Source organism: Pollicipes pollicipes, unplaced genomic scaffold (assembly GCF_011947565.3).
Source record: "Pollicipes pollicipes isolate AB1234 unplaced genomic scaffold, Ppol_2.1 Scaffold_5724;HRSCAF=6776_pilon_pilon_pilon, whole genome shotgun sequence".
Lineage (NCBI taxonomy): Eukaryota > Metazoa > Arthropoda > Thecostraca > Pollicipedomorpha > Pollicipedidae > Pollicipes > Pollicipes pollicipes.
The window spans coordinates 18,480,459-18,496,621 of record NW_023596746.1 but is presented as its reverse complement, the minus strand read 5'-3'; the positions used below and the strand labels follow the sequence as shown (position 1 = coordinate 18,496,621).

The window sequence follows — 16,163 nt, the reverse complement described above, 5'->3', positions numbered from 1 at the left end:
CTCCGTGCGCCGCAGGGAGCCGCGGTAGACCCACACAGCACTCCACTCCGTGCGCCGCAGGGAGCCGGCTTGCTGATACATTAGACTGCAAAGCGGAGCCCGACGGAGCTGAGTTCGTCCTGCGCAGCATTTCAATATCGCCGTAGAAGGGATTTTCAGATGGACGCATGTCATTGAATCTTGATGGAATTTTGCTTGAACGATAACAACAGGTGCACTGCCACCAGACCCCCTCGGGAGACAAGTAAGAGCTCCCATCATCCCCTGAATTACCACAGAGCCATTGACGTATTTGTGCTTCTCAGTTGAGGAATACTGGAGATACGATTGTGATGCTTAAACGCATAATATCATACTCGCTTATCGTTGTCTGCACTGCTAAAACGTACCTTTAAGAAGGACTCCGGTCAAACACTGTCCGTTTTCTGTTGTGCGACTTTATAAACAGAACATTTTGGTCACCAAAAGACCCTCTGGACAACGCATTTAAAGATGCCATGCAACTGGCTTCCTAGCGATGTCTAAGATCGACCCAGACATCTGCTCGTTTATCATAATCATATCACGAAAACTACTTTGGCGGGGCGATGTGCTACAACTAAATTCTCTGAATTGCCAATCGTCTCGCTTCCTCCTCTCAAATTTCTGACCAGATTAAATGCCAGCAAAATTTCGCTTCATGCAGTTATTGAAGATCAGATATTTTTTAATAATTCATCAAATAAGAGTGCAATTTCCATCGAAGTGTCCTCGACATTTTACGATTAAATAATACCTAAAGCAGTCAAGCACACTCAAACCTCGGGGTTCTTGCATAAAACAACAATACAAATCCGGCAACGCTGGAGCATCCTCTGCAAAATTCCTCGAAGCCTTATGGCGGCCGAAAATCCTGTCATTCGGCATCGGCCCGGCGCTACGCGGCGTTCCGGGCCAAACACCATCGGCTGGGGTTGACTTAACGCCATCACACAGACGCACCCATTAAGACCGAACTAACTGCAGGACATCACGCAGCAAGGCACGATAAGGGAGAAGTGGGGGGGGGGGGGGGGGGGGCGTCACGTCTGTGGCCGGGCTCGCGCCATCCGAACATCGCCATCGGCACGGCTGTCACGCTCAGCGCCGAGAGGGCACTTCATCCCCGCCTTGTCAGGCACCCTTGTCGATATCAGCGTCGGGAGCGGTCGCCTCGGTGGTGGAAGGGGGGGGGGGGGGCTGAGGGTGCGAGATAGGTGGGATCGTCGCTTAGGCACATTGTACAACTTACGACAGGGCCAAGTAAAATGGCTTTGTGGCTTGTCCCAAAAGACCACGGCGAAAGATATGCTTCCTGGTAGCACATTCCAGTTACCAGATATAAAGCATAATATGCCTTCTCTTGTCGTAAGTGGAGCTGTCCCACAAGCGTTGGCCATTTCCGTCAGAGTAGAAAATGCAACGCTGCAGTCGTGCCTTCCAGCGATAACACAAGACACGTGCACTGGGCGGACATTGCCACCAATAACCCACCCGTATAGGGTACTTTTGCCACCACTGCCCTACCAGCGTCACCACTGCCACCACTGCCCCATCACCACTGCCCCACCACTGCCTCACCAGCGTCAACTACCTTTGCCACCAATGTCCCACCAGTATGGGCTGCTTTTGCCACCACTGCCCCACTAGCGTCAGCTACCTTTGCCGCACGGTCGTGAGCAGGCCGAGAATTCGGTGATGTTCCAGCGCGGAGGACACGGCACGTCGTTACACGTGCGCGTGATGCTGTCCGGTCGCGTGTCCAGTGGACACAGGAACGGGCTGGCCTCCTTGCCGTCGGACACGCTCACGCACTGCACCAGCGACTCCTGTACGCCGCCTGCGGACAACGGACAGCGGCGGACAGTCAGGCGGACAGCCTGCTGGGCGGGACAGACGGCCAAGTGGACGGGAACGAATAGCGGAGGCAGTCAGGCATACAACGGCAGACAGTGGCGGACTGTTCGCACGCGCAAAGTTCGCGCCCCACGTGAAACGCCACCGCCGACAGTTTCGGCCGGCGAGCGGCGGCCGTCCATTCTGGCCGCTTGACGAGCCTGTGTACCGCACAGCCGTCAGATGAGAGGCATTACACGAGCCCGGCTGCCCGGGCGCGACCTGCACTCTCCGCCAGCAAAACAAGCACGTTCCGGCGGCGGCCGGTGGGTGCGCCGCACGAGAGCCGCCGAGCCGTGCCGTGCCCAGCGAGCGGCGCTACGCACCCAGGCAGGAGGAGCTGCAGGGCGTGAAGCCGACCTTCTTCCAGACGTGCTGCGGCATGGACGGCGGCAGCGGCGCCGGCTCGGGAGGCCGGATGACCACCACGCCGCTCACGGCGTCGGCCCTGGCGCCGCCCCTGCGTGCACCGCCGCCCAGCAGCTCGAACGAACCCACCACATCCTGGTAGTTACGGCCGCCGCTCAGCACGTGCGAGCGCAGCCGGTGGATGCCGTCCTGGTGGCGTGCCGTCGGTCCGGACAGTCGGCGCTCGGTGGGCGGCATGTCGCCCGGGCCCGCCTCCGGGCTGGCGAACTCGTCCCCGGCTCGTCCGCCGCCCAGCGGCTCGAACTCGGCGCTGGCGTCCTCGCGCTCGTCGTCGTCGGCATCGGCGTCGTGCAGCGTCAGCTCAGGGCTGGAGAAGGCGTCGTCGTCGGCATCAGCGTCCTGCAGCGTCAGCTCGGGGCTGGAGAACGGCACCCGGTCCGGCGGGTCGTTGACGTCGTACAGCATGTCGTAGGTGTGCCTGGGCGTCTTGTCGTCGTAGGTGTGTCTGGGCGCCTTGTCTTCGTAGGTGTGCCTGGGAGTCTTGTCGCTGCTCTCCGAGTGAGATTGTCGATACGGCTGGTGGAAGCTGGCGTCGGAGGCTGACGACAGCCCACCCAGCATGCTGCTGCCGGCACGTGTCAGAAGGATCAGTCACAGAAAACTGCATGCAGAAAGGAAATTGATTCGCGCATTCACTCAAAGCGATTAGCTGCAAATGTGGCATGTGACAATAATCCATTCTGACAGTGCCGCACAGCCCACGCCTCTCCGACCCGTGGGGCATTGACTTTGAGCCGACCACAGCACATAACCAAAATCTTTGCGTTTTACAGAGGACCCCTTCCAGCAACCCACACAAAGCCACGCGCCCTCCATTCACAGTCCGGTCTCAGCCCCCCCCCCCCCCCGCAAAGACGGACGCATGAGTCCCGGCGCCGTGCCGTGGGACCGACGCGACACCGCCCAGCCCACCTGTGCCGCGGGCAGGCGGGCAGGATGCAGCGCTCCAGGTCGGCCGGAGCCTGTCGGCCGCACTCCCTGCTGGGCAGCCGCACCAGCGTCTGCGAGAACTCCAGGTAGACCATGCACTCGACCTTGCGCCGCCGGAGTCCCTCGCCGCACGTCACGGAGCACTCGCTCCAGCTGTCCGCCACGAACCTGCGGCGCAGGCGGCGCCGGTCACCGAACACTCCTGGCCTCCTGATGAAGCTCAGAGTCAAAGGTGGGTACAGTTACCGCTGGTCTTCGGTCGGAGCTCAGAGTCCGAGGTAGTCCGAGGTGCTCCTGGGCTCCCAATGGAACTCAGAGTCAGTCTGAGGTAGTCCTGGCCTCCTGACGGAACTCAGAGGCGAAGGTAGCTACAGGTACTCCTGGCCTCCTGACAGAACCCAGGGTCAGAGATAGGCAGGGGTACTACTGGTCTTCGGTTTGAGCTCAGAGTCGGAGGTAGGCAAATGTACTCCTGGCCTTTGGTCTGAGCTCAGAGCCAGAGGTAGGCAGAGGTGCTGCTGGCCTCCTGACCGAACTTAGAGTCAGAGGCAGAAAGAGATGCTCCTGGTCTTCGGTCTGAGCTCAGAGTCAGAGGTAGACAGAGGTCCTGCCTACCTTGGGTTGGGTTCAGAGTCGGAGGTAGGCAGAGGTACTATTGGTCTCCACCGTAACCCAGACTACACTCTTTGCATTGAATGCAGATGGAGTCAGTCACAGGTCAGGCCTGGCCACACGTGCGGATTGAGTCGGTTAGGGATAGTCAGAGGACGCCCCTGGCCACACGTGCGGATTGAGTCGGTTAGGGGCAGTCAGAGGACACCCCTGGCCACACGTGCGGATTGGGCCGGTTAGGGATAGTCCGAGGACACCCCTGGCCACACGTGCGGATTGGGCCGGCTAGGGATAGTCAGAAGACAACCCAGACATGCATGCTGGTTGAGTCGGTCCAGATCGAGCCTCATTTGTCAGAGTCAGTTAACGACGAACGAAACAAACGCAGTCCGTGAATATTTCATGTGTGTGGAATGAGGCCGCAGAAAGAACAACTGCCCCCCTGGGACGCTTTTATTTTTGGACATCTTGGAACGCTAAGCCCCACTTTCAAGAGCTTGAGAGGATTACGTCTTTAAGGCTCGGGACATGACATCACTATCAGTCCTACGCCACATAGGTGAAGACTAGCTGAGTTGTAATGTCCATTGCTTAAGTTTTCTTATGCCACGTATGATATTAAGCGTGGTCACAAACGACCATGGCCGAATCGCCCACGTTCCACAAAGCTTCTTAGAACGAAACTATCTCCGCGAGCCACGCAGGGAATGTGCACGCCAAGTCTGACCAATGTGCCCGTCACGCCGAACGGAAGGCGCTCGCGCCGCCGTGGCGCTCCATAGCGGAGGGCGCCAGCGCCGCCATGGCGCTCCATGGCGGAGGGCGCTCGCGCCGCTGTGGCGCTCCATGGTTGCATGAGCACGGCCTATACACGGTCACAATAGCCGTCTTGCCGACAACTCGTTATGCTTAATTATCCGCGCATAATGAGTCACCGTCTAGAACTGAATAATTAAAAGCGGTAGTCAGCTTTACGCGCTGGCAAGCGAAATACACTGTGTCGGCAGAGCTTGAAGTAGTCCACATTGAGAATACTTGCCATACATAGTCCACACATAGTCATACTTGCCACCCATAGCCGCGCATACTCCTGAAGCTGCTGTATATACCACACCTATTTGTCATTCTTTGCTCAGTGGAAAGCACCAGTGTTCAAAAAGAGCGCGCCGGACAAGCCGGCAGCCACGTTTAAACTTGTTCAGCGAGTGCTCTTCGCCATATGACCATTTTCGAATAGGTTCAGGTCAGAATTGGCTGGTGACAATTTGGTACCACTGTTGTTTGCGCTGTACAATTCCATGAAAACTCCGTCGGACAATGTAGCCCCTCGCAACTGTACCACCGGTCTGTCCGCCGGTCTGTGCACCCCTCCGAGCGTAGAATCTCCCGATGTCCACCAGCATGTGCACCTCTCCGAGCGTAGTGTCTCCTGATGTCCGCTGGCCTGTCACCCCTACGAGCGTAGCGTCTCCCGATGTCCACCAGCCTGCGCACCCCTCCGAGCGAGGCGTCTCTCCATGTCCACCAGCCTGTGCACCTCTCCGAGCGTAGCGTCTCCCGATGTCCGCGCGCCTGTGCACCCCTCCGAGCTCCTCCCGATGTCCGCCGGCCTGTGCACCCCTTCGAGTCTCTCCCGATGTCCGCCGCCGGGCTTGGGCCGGTGGGAGGGCACGGCCAGGGACGGCAGCCGCGTGCCGGCGCCACCGCCAGCCCGTCCCCGCCAATTACAGGCGCCGTGCTTCATTACGGAGAAAAACGGCCGGACACGACTATCAGGGCCGGGCGACGGAGGACGGAGCAGCACGGCGGTTCTGATTAGAGCCAGGCAGCGGAGGACGGAGCCGCACGGCGGGGGCCTGATCAGAGCTGGATGGTGGAGGACGGAGCCGCGCGGCGGGCCTGATCAGGGCCAGGCGACGGAGGACGGAGCCGCACGGCGGGCCTGATCAGGGCCAGGCGACGGAGGACGGAGCCGCACGGCTGGCCTGATCAGGGCCAGGCAGCGGAGGACGGAGCCGCACGGCCGACCTGATCAGGGCAGGCGACGGAGGACGGAGCCGCACGGCGGGCCTGACAGGCCAGGCGACGGAGGACGGAGCCTACGGCGGACCTGAGAGGGCCTGATCAGGGCCAGGCAGCGGAGGACGGAGCCGCACGGCTGGCCTGATCAGGGCCAGGCGACGGAGGACGGAGCCGCACGGCTGGCCTGATCAGGGCCAGGCAGCGGAGGACGGAGCCGCACGGCGGACCTGATCAGGGCCAGGCGACGGAGGACGGAGCCGCACGGCGGACCTGATCAGGGCCAGGCAGCGGAGGACGGAGCCGCACGGCGGGCCTGATCAGGGTCAGGCAGCGGAGGACGGAGCCGCACGGCGGGCCTGATCGCCTCCTTGTGGCACCGGTGGATGCGGGGGAAGGCACGCTCCGCAGCATCACGCGCCCGGGAGGGGTTCGTTTACAGTGGGGGCGTGACGATGTGGTTGGCGCCATGTGGTGTCACCGCCGCTGATTTCGAGCCCGCGCGGTGGGAATAAGCCCACGTGGTACAGTGCCGTGAGCCGCCAACGTCTGATACTCCCGACAGCACGCGACGGCGCCTTTCGCCACCAGACAGCAGCGACGGCCCAGAAAATGACGTTCTCTTCAAACGAATCCACCGGCCGACGATATGTGTGCGTGCAGGCAAGCCAAGGCGGAGCCGCCGTCAAATGCTATCGGATCAAGCCGCGCCAGAGAGTCCTCATAAATTAGCCTTATATGACACTCGTTTCATTAGCCGGCACTGGCGAGTGGTGGTATCAGCTCTCTACAAAGCGCGCTCTAGTTAATGGGAATGATCCTGGTACATTTAGCGCGCACCAGGACACGAAGAAAAACCCCGCGTGGGGAATCACACATGCGTAGAACTGCTGGAGATGACGACAGGCGCGTCGCACATCACGCTTCAAAAGACAATCGCATTGTCCGTCAGACGTGTGCTCAGTGACTGTGTGATCCGGCAGACGTCGAGCACGGCGGCGGCGCGGCTCGTCGGGGTGTCGGAGCCCCCCCCCCCCCTCCCTCCCCCAGCGCGGCAGCCAGCCGGCGTCAGCGGCCCCGACCACTATACTGAGCAGCAACGCGCCGGGACCGCCGCCGCCGCTGACCGGGAAGCGGCGGCGGCGGCGGCCAGAGGGGAAGCCATGGCATGGGGAAGGCTCTGCAGCTGGACAGGCTGGGCAATGACAGGTCTGAGCTGCATGGAGTGACGCGCTGCATGTTCAGACTACGAGTTTTTTACGAGGTGCGGAGGGGGGGGGGGGGAGCACGCGGCTTACACGGCGCACGTCAAACCATGCCCTTAGTTTAAAGCGCCAGTGACTGAGGCGGTCCTGACAGCACCCAGGGACCATCGTGCGACCGAAAATTTGAACCGCTTACTCCCTCACCTCCTCCGAAATTATGCCCAGCGCTCGCGCAGTTGCGTTCAAGAGTGAGCTTTCTACCGACGCGCTTCGCTGTTCCGACGCCTTCGCACGCTCGAACGAACTCGAAGCGTGCGAGCCGGGAGACTACGCCTGGAGTCAGCTCCCGGTACCGCCGCCGGAAGGGGATCCATACACTCCCCAGGGATCAGAGCCCTGGCTTGAACCCCTGTCAAGTATGTGTAGCACGATGTGGTCACACCAGTCACAGCGGAGGTCGCGTGGTCACACCGGTCCCAGCGCTGGCCACGTGGTCACACCGGTCTCAGCGCAGGTCACGTGGTCACACCGCTCACAGCGATGGCCACGTGATCACGCCGGTCACAGGCTTAAGCAGAGACCGTCTCACCACCGCCAACACCTGCGGTGAAATATCCGCCTTTAATTTAAGACGCAAGTCGCCTCGTCGTTGACCTATTTCTAAAAAGCCGGATCGGAGCCCTGATTGCCTCTGGCCAGGCTCGTCCCCGCCTGAAGACGCTGTCCTGACCGTCCGCGCCCCACACCAGGGTCTCGGTCTTCCTCCCTCGAGGGAGGTGAGGGCCCTGAGGGTCTCGCTCTTCCTCCCTCGGGGAGTGAGGGTCCTGACCTGGCGGCTACTGACCGCAGTGGCGCCGGCCACCCCGGCGCTGAATTATTCAGCCGGCCACTTAGTGGCGCTCTGTTATGACACGCGCTCGAGCCTCGGCGGGCGCCGGCGACACGCGAGGCAAGCCGCCGCCCGACAATAACAATGATTCACACCCGGTACTGGCCACCAGGGCGCCGCTTTATAACACCGAGCTCCGCCGGCGACGACGGCTCCGCTCAATGGCAGCCGGCGCTAATTACACGTGAGTGATTTACTTTTATTCGGACCATTCGCCCGCCTGAAATAAGAAGCGCTTTAATTTACAGTTATCGCAGCTGCTATAGGCTTCGCCGGCTATTCAGGCGATTACTCCATTTTAACGCACAGGCCACACCACGTCCATAATGCTAAACACTAACGAATTATCATTTCCAAGGCACTGCTCGGCACGTGTACTAATTTGTATTTACTGCTACTGGCGACCACACACGGCAATCAGCAAGCAACAGACTCAGAAGTGATGTTGGAAATAACCCAGACAACGGAGCAGTGCTAGAGCCACCGAAGACGGCGCTGGAGCCGCCGACAACCTGAGGCCCGTTTTCATAAGCCGATGGAAGCCATTCCTTACTTCGGGGTGAGCCATCCCTTACCTATGACGTCACCACCCCGGCCCATTCCCTACTCGGCCGAGAGACGAAGAGCGTTTGTTTACAAGCAAGTTGTCGGTGCTGACCTGACAACGCACAGCAACGGTCGATGCGCTGTTGACGGCCTGGTATGTCCGGCGAACGGGCAGATTCCACTCTAATGCGGAAAGTGTGATCGATATTGATGTACTTAGCTGCAGATCACTTGCCAACAAAGGTTATTCGAACAATATTCAAGCGCGCCATTCCTGCGTGCTATATGTCTCTATCGGTTGGACCAGCTGGTTCCAGTTGTAGCCACAATTTGAATTAAAGACGTCCTCCGCTGGTGCGTATCTATGACGTCATCTCAACAGGCGGAGCTCAGGTCGAAGGCCAATGAGGAGCTGGGCTCCGGCGCTCAGCCACGAGGACACCACCGCCGCCACTCACTTGGGGTCGGTGCTGGGGGTGAGGGCCTGGCTGGACTGGACGGCCGCGGGGAAGAGGGGCTGCGCCGCCGCCAACGGTAGCTGGTACGGCAGCTCCAGCGGCAGCCCTGCCGGAAACGCGGCAGTCAGAGGTCGCCGTCAGCCAGCGGGACAGGGCGCGCCGGCACGACGCCAGCCGGCCGCACTCCGGCGCCGCGCTCATCACGCGCGGAACACGCCTTCAAAGACATTCTGATCCTGCTTTGGTTCGTAATTCGGATCAAGCACACCTCGATTGACACTTTGATGGGACTGTTATCACCCGCGGTACTTCTGGATTATTAAATGGGCTTTTTGAACTGCATAAGTGATGGTGGACACCAGTGCATATACACTTTTGCATTTCCTCTGTCTAATTAAAACAACCTTTCGGAGCTTGATCTTGCCTGTCCAATGCACACGGAAACGCGATGTTCGTGACAGCTGGAGCAGGTCACGCTTGTACAACCCGGACCACGTGTCATCAAAGCCGGCCGACGGCGCGTGCACGGGTTACATCACCGCCGATACACCGATGTTGCATGGCACAGGTCACACACCTCATCCAGCGCTTCTCAGGCGGACATCCGTCACTCAAGACACAACGCCATCCCTTGCGTCACAAGCGCCTCATGAAAGGAGAGGGTGGAGGGGAGGGGGGGGGGGCATGGGCCGGCCCCGCGGCGCCAGCTGCGGCGGTGGCGGCGGTGGCGGGCCCGGATGGTGTCCGGCTCCGGTGGCGGCAGCCGCACCCGGCCGCCGCTGTCCGTCGTCGCCAGGGGTGACGCTGGTTGGTGACCCCCGGTCATGTGGCGCCGGCCGCCCGCGCAGAGCCGGCCCACCTGCTGAGCTGGCGCGGCCAAGCGGGTCGGGCTCCGCCGGACGCAACCGAGCCGCCCCACCGGGGTCGGCCGGGGTCGGGTTGTCATGACCTCCGACCCGCACCCGCACCGGCGGCCGGCGGCACCGGCTGGGTGGCAGAGGCCGCTCGCCAGACGATCCACGGCACAGCACGGCACGGCACGGCACGGCGCGACACGGACGGCACGGCACGGCACGGCGCGGCACGGTACGGTACGGCACGGCACGGCACGGCACGGCACGGTACGGCATGGCACGGCACGGCACGGCACGGCACGGCGCGGCCGCACGGCACGATACGGCACGGCACGGCATGGCGCGGCACGGTACGGCATGGCCCGGCACGGTACGGTACGGCACGGTACGGCACGGTACGGTACGGCACGGCACGGCACGGCACGGCACGGCACGGCACGGCACGGCACGGCACGGCATGGTACGGCACGGCACGGCACGGCACGGCACGGCACGGCACGGCATACGGTGGGGATGGACAAGCACCAGACTGGGTATAACAGGAGACAGGCCGGCTTTCGACGCTAGGAAGTCGGCGCCAAGGACAACTGGGTAGCCACTGCCACAGCGCAGGAGGGAATGGCACGCCGCATGACAGCTCCATCAGACGCAGTGACAAAGGAAGACGGGGAAAACAGTGGAGGCCCATGCAGCAGCAAGTGCCGGTAACTTAATTCAAACCGTGGTTGCGGGATGTCGTAACACGCCGGCAATTCGCTCAGCGGTATTGAGCGTTGCAAAACGTTAAAAATATAGCTGACGTTCGTCTGATAATCTTGCGTTGGTGCGTTTATCTCCGTTCTCAAACTGGTTAGAGCAGTGTGTCGCCGCGGCCGATATGAAAGACTTCGTGGCCTTGTGTCTGACAGGTGATCTTACTTCAATAACCAGCAACAAACGGTCTACTTCCAATATATTTTACTGACGCGTTTACCTCAGCCCTACTTCACGGACGGTGCAATTATTTAAAACAGTAAGAGAGAGAGAGAGAGAGAGAGAGAGAGAGAGAGAGAGAGAGAGAGAGAGAGAGAGAGAGAGAGAGAGAGAGAGAGAGAGAGAGAGAGAGAGAGAGAGAGAGAGAGAGAGAGAGAGAGAGAGAGAGAGAGATACATGCATATATATATATATATATATATATATATATATATATATATATATATATATATATATATATATATATATTTATATATATATGTGTGTGTGTGTGTGTGTGTGTGTGTGTGTGTGTGTGTGTGTGTGTGTGTGTGTGTGTGTGTGTGTGTGTGTGTGTGTGTGTGTGTGTGTGTGTGTGTGTGTGTGTGTGTGGTGTGTGTGTGTGTGTGTGTGTGTGTGTGTGTGTGTGTGTGTGTGTGTGTGTGTGTGTGTGTGTGTGTGTGTGTGTGTGTGTGTGTGTGTGTGTGTGTGTGGTGTGTGTGTGTGTGTGTGTGTGTGTGTGTGTGTGTGTGTGTGTGTGTGTGTGTGTGTGTGTGTGTGTGTGTGTGTGTGTGTGTGTGTGTGTGTGTGTGTGTGTGTGTGTGTGTGTGTGTGTGTGTGTGTGTGTGTGTGTGTGTGTGTGTGTGTGTGTGTGTGTGTGTGTGTGTGTGTGTGTGTGTGTGTGTGTGTATGTGCAGCACGGATACGTCGCCCACGTGGTTACGACCACTTACATTATATTGCACCTGTTTTAGCCAGTTGTGCTATTTTACATCGCGAGCATATCACCCTCAGGAATAGATTGCACTGGAACTCACACTCGGCGAGAGAAGCAAGGAAATAAATCATGATCCTTACACCTTAACTATTCTAAGAAACTTTTGATCTCGGTTTACATTACGTCATTGCAACACCCGCCATCAAATCCGTTGTACAAGAGCGGGTTCAAACGGGACCAATACAACTTGAGCCATCCTCAGCCAATGTGAGATCTTCTGTTCTAGTGTAGGCGCTCCCCAAAGGAACTGCACTGCTGGTTAAACCGCCTCCCAAAACGGACCCGACCAGCCAGCCGGCGTACCTTGCGCGTCCTTGACCTGGCTGAGAGGGCACGAGATGAGACTGGGGCACGGCTGGCGTCCGTCCGGCTTCAGCGCCGGGTCGCAGTGGTCGCTGAGGTGGCCGCGAGCGTCCCGACAGAACACGGCTCGCGTCTGCTGACCCGTGTCGCCGCAGGTCACTGAGCACTGGAGGCCGACGGCGACAAGCAGTGAGGCGCTGGCACAGACCGGCGGCGCCGGCGAGCGCCGGCACGGCGGTGACGGATGCCACCGCGGGAGATGCGGCGGTGACGGATGCCACCGCGGGAGATTGCCCCGCGCGTTACCTGAGCACCACGGCTACACATGTAACGTCATGCATTACTGAGGTAAAATGACTCTTGACAAACTGATACAATAAAGCTTGGCGCATGTCTAATGAGACATCGCGGTTGGCGGAGTGAGGACAGCAAACATCCAACAAATAGCTGTGCGTGGAGGTCTGAAGCACAGTGAAAGGCAAACACCCTTTGAAGTTGCGGGTAAACAGGCCGTCGGATATGCCAACCGAAGCACGTTAAGTTGGAACTGACAGTACCGTTTAATACCTGTTTGAGCTGGAAAACCCCGGTCTTTCCTTATCACGCCAGAATGATGCTAACACCCCCTGTCATGCTAGTGTGGCCCCGACCCTAGCATTTTATCATCTCAGCAGCGTTTCATCCCATGGGTTGCCATATGCATTTAAACACAGCATTAATTGAACAGGGAAAACATTGATAAAAACCCAGGGCATCTGAGTAGGGCCACGCAGCAGTCGACTGCTCTTATCTATGCATGACGCTCGACTGGAGCGGGAACGAAAATCCAGCTGCTCGAATGGTTTAAATTTGGCGTGGGTGCGAAAAGAGGGATGATATGAACATTTAAGTTACCAATAAACACGAGGCATGCAGTGGTGCGAAAGTTCCTGAACTGATTTGCATAACAACTAGGATATGTTTAAAAAACAACTTCCAAGCCCTTCAACAACGAAGTGTTTTCATGAACAGAATCCTTCCAAAATATGACGAAACACGGCACGATGTTAAGAGAAATGCGTAATTATTAACCTAGCGTAAGTAGAAACATAGCGTCGGGCAAAGTCATTTTTTCGTTTTCGCATGCTTTACATTCCAGTTGACCCATAAACATGTCTTTCTATGGCTATCACAGCATTTAAAAAAGAGACTGTCCCGCGTAAACGCATTTCTACCTCGCATCACAACATCGTCCATGCCGAGACGCCTCGGTGTTCAGGACGGGCGCCACTGTTCTCTAGCGGCGGGCCCGTTCCTCCGCGTCGCGGCGGAAGCGATTGTCTTCCGCGCCGCGTGCCGGCCCCCTCAGCACGGTTCAGCGGAGCGGGCCCGCCCGCCAGCCGATTTATTGCAGGTGATTCGGCGCCGTTTCGCGGGGCAATTCCGGACTCAATTTATGATTTCGGCCGAGCCGCACGCCAAACCCAATATTCAAAACCCGACTGCTGGGCGGGCGCGGTTGTCGGCAGACTGCCGTCTGGCCGCGCGGCGGAGCACTGCGGCGCGGCGACCGCCGTAAGACGGCCGGTGGTGCCGCTGGAGGGCGGTAGCCACAGGCACCGCTGCTGGGGCGGCAGCCGCAGGCACGGCAGCCGCAGGCATCGCCGCTGGGGAGGCAGCCCCAGGCACCACCTCTGGGGAGGCAGCCCCAGGCACCACCTCTGGGGCGGTAGCCACAGGCACCACCTCTGGGGCATACAGCCGCAGGCACCGCCGCTGGAGGGCGGTAGCCACAGGCACCGCTGCTGGGGCGACAGCTGCAGGCACCGCCGCTGGGGCAGGCTGCCACGTAGCCCCGACATCACTAACGCGACGCGGATTTCACCGGAAACGTGGGCGCATCGAAAACGTACCAGGGACATTGGAGTAAGGACAGGGTTTTGTAGTATGTGGACGCAAGCCGCAATGCTTTTCAGTACCTGCGTATTGGGATGTGTCGGTTTTAGTCAATGTCACAAGTTAAACAAAGAGCTCGACTGCCGCTGATGATGTTAACCTCTCACAGGCTTCGGATGTGACCGGCACTCGGCACTCACTGTCGGTGTCCGGACGAGGCATGCTGTCCCATGCGCGAGGCATCGGCTGATCCGCGGTCAAGCGCGGCAGCACGCCAAACATGGCGGAATAATGCTGAGCCGTCAAATTGAACTACTGAGAGGGTCAGCTCGCCACGCGACAAGTGTCTGGAGCGGCTCTTAACGACGCACGCCAAACAAATCACCTTCATTTCTAAAGACGCTTGTTTTGTTGGCGAAGCTCCCACAACGGCGACCGATGTTTCTAACACCCGGCCCAGCCCCGGCCCCGGCCCCGACGCCGGCCACCATCGCCTGGGTGTCGAGCGGCTAGACGTCCTCCGCCGAGGGTCAGCGCCCGGCCCGTTGGTCACCAGCCGCTCCATCCGCTGTCGGCCGGCCGATGGTGTTCAATGAGGCCGTGTTTTCGCCGGCCGTCCGGCCGCGAAGCCACACAGCCGGCGCCAGCGGGCATTTATTGACCAGCAGACGTCGGCGGACGGGAGGCCCGGCGGTGCGAAGCCCTCTGATGTTGAAGATGAGAGCCGCCTGATGCAAACAGCGACAGATCGAGCGAGGACGCCGTCGAGCGACAGAGCCGAAACAGAAACCTAATGGCATCCGGGTGCCGTGGTGGCAATGACACCACGTTCAGTCTGTCAAGCCAAATGCGACAGCCGACGGCGGCCGGCTTCATTGCACCGCCAACAACGCGACGATCATGGGCTGTACAAGAGATATGATGCCCTCTCACAGCGAGCCGCGGCTGATAGGGCCTCAAATGCCACCAAGAACCTTAATTTCAAGCTCTATGCTGCCCTAGATGTCTGCGTCCGGAGGCGCTCCTGCTCGGCTCCAGTCGTCTCCGCTGACGCTGCGGCCGCACCAGGCGCTCGCTTCAGGCGTCCGGTCTGCGCGGGCTCTCGTGGACGGCCCCCGCGGACGGCCCTTGCCCGGTCTGTGCGATTTGTATCGGATGACCCTCGTCCGGTCTGCGCGCGCTCCCGTGGACGGCCCCTGCGGACGGCCCCCGTGGACGGCCCCCGCGGACGGCCCCCGCGGACGGCCCCCGTGGACGGCCCCCGTGGACGGCCCCCGTGGACGGCCCCCGCGGACGGCCCCCGCGGACGGCCCCCGTGGACGGCCCCCGCGGACGGCCCCCGTGGACGGCCCCCGCGGACGGCCCCCGTGGACGGCCCCCGCGGACGGCCCCCGTGGACGGCCCCCGCGGACGGCCCTCGTGGACGACCCCCGTGGACGGCCCCCGCGGACGGCCCTCGTGGACGACCCCCGTGGACGGCCCCCGTGGACGGCCCTCGTGGACGACCCCCGTGGACGGCCCCCGTGGACGGCCCCCGCGGACGGCCCCCGCGGACGGCCCCCGTGGACGGCCCTCGCCCGTCCCGTGCGGGCTCCCGCAGAAGACCCTCGGCCGGTCTGTGCGGTTTGCCTCGGATGACCCACGCCCGCTCTGTGCGGGCTCCCTCAGAACCCTCGGTCGGGCTGTGCGGGCTCCCTCGGGCAGGTCCCTCGGCCGGTGCGCGGGTCTCGGCGGACCAACACTGATCGGCGGCACGCGTGTTCGGCGTCAGTCCGGTGCGCCACTCCTCCAGGCCCACATTAGCGTGTCCGACCGTTAGCTTGATTGATTGGCGCTATTTGAGTGTAGCATGAATGGCTTTGATGGACAGAGGCTTGAGCTAAGCGTGTGGGGGCACACATTCCTCCTGAGGGCGCTTTGACAAGGCGCAAGTGCTGGCAATATTCCGCACGGATTAGCCACGATTATAAGGCAAGTAGGCCCGCAGGGCTTCTCGGCAAAGCTTGCATAATCCAGCATTTCGACTCAGCTAGTTGCTAATGCTGTTGCGAAGCTATTGTCAAGGATACTTTAGTATACTCGACGAAATAGCATGCTACACAGTTGTATACGTGGCTTTCGTCCCGTAAACGACGTGATTCTGGGTAACACTGCAGCTTCACACCTTTCTATAGTTCACACTAATTTGCTTAGTCCCACAGTTGCCGCTGTTCGGACGACAAGTTTAGTTCACAAACAAATTTATCCTCGTAGTTTGTGCATCCGCTGTGGTCTGAACAATGACAATGGCAGGCATCGATACGACCAGTGAACAGAGAGTCTTTCTTGCGAGCTAGTGGAGGGTAGCCATAGGTTCGTGCTTGGAAGCATAGGCCCTTGTCTGGAAGCCCAACCCGAGTC

At 59.9% G+C, this 16,163-nt stretch overlaps 1 protein-coding gene across 1 annotated transcript in view; it reads right to left on the bottom strand.

Annotated features, from left to right (window-relative positions):
• Positions 1 to 16,163, bottom strand: part of LOC119102763 (uncharacterized) — a 74,760-nt gene that overhangs the window by 22,958 nt on the left and 35,639 nt on the right. Inside the window, exons 12-16 of the mRNA XM_037226218.1 lie at positions 11,889 to 12,054; positions 9,003 to 9,108; positions 3,256 to 3,441; positions 2,241 to 2,908; positions 1,679 to 1,858 (exon numbers count right to left, since the gene is read on the bottom strand). Of these exons, the coding sequence (XP_037082113.1) occupies positions 1,679 to 1,858; positions 2,241 to 2,908; positions 3,256 to 3,441; positions 9,003 to 9,108; positions 11,889 to 12,054 (1,306 nt within the window). The remainder of the gene's footprint in view (positions 1 to 1,678; positions 1,859 to 2,240; positions 2,909 to 3,255; positions 3,442 to 9,002; positions 9,109 to 11,888; positions 12,055 to 16,163) is intronic.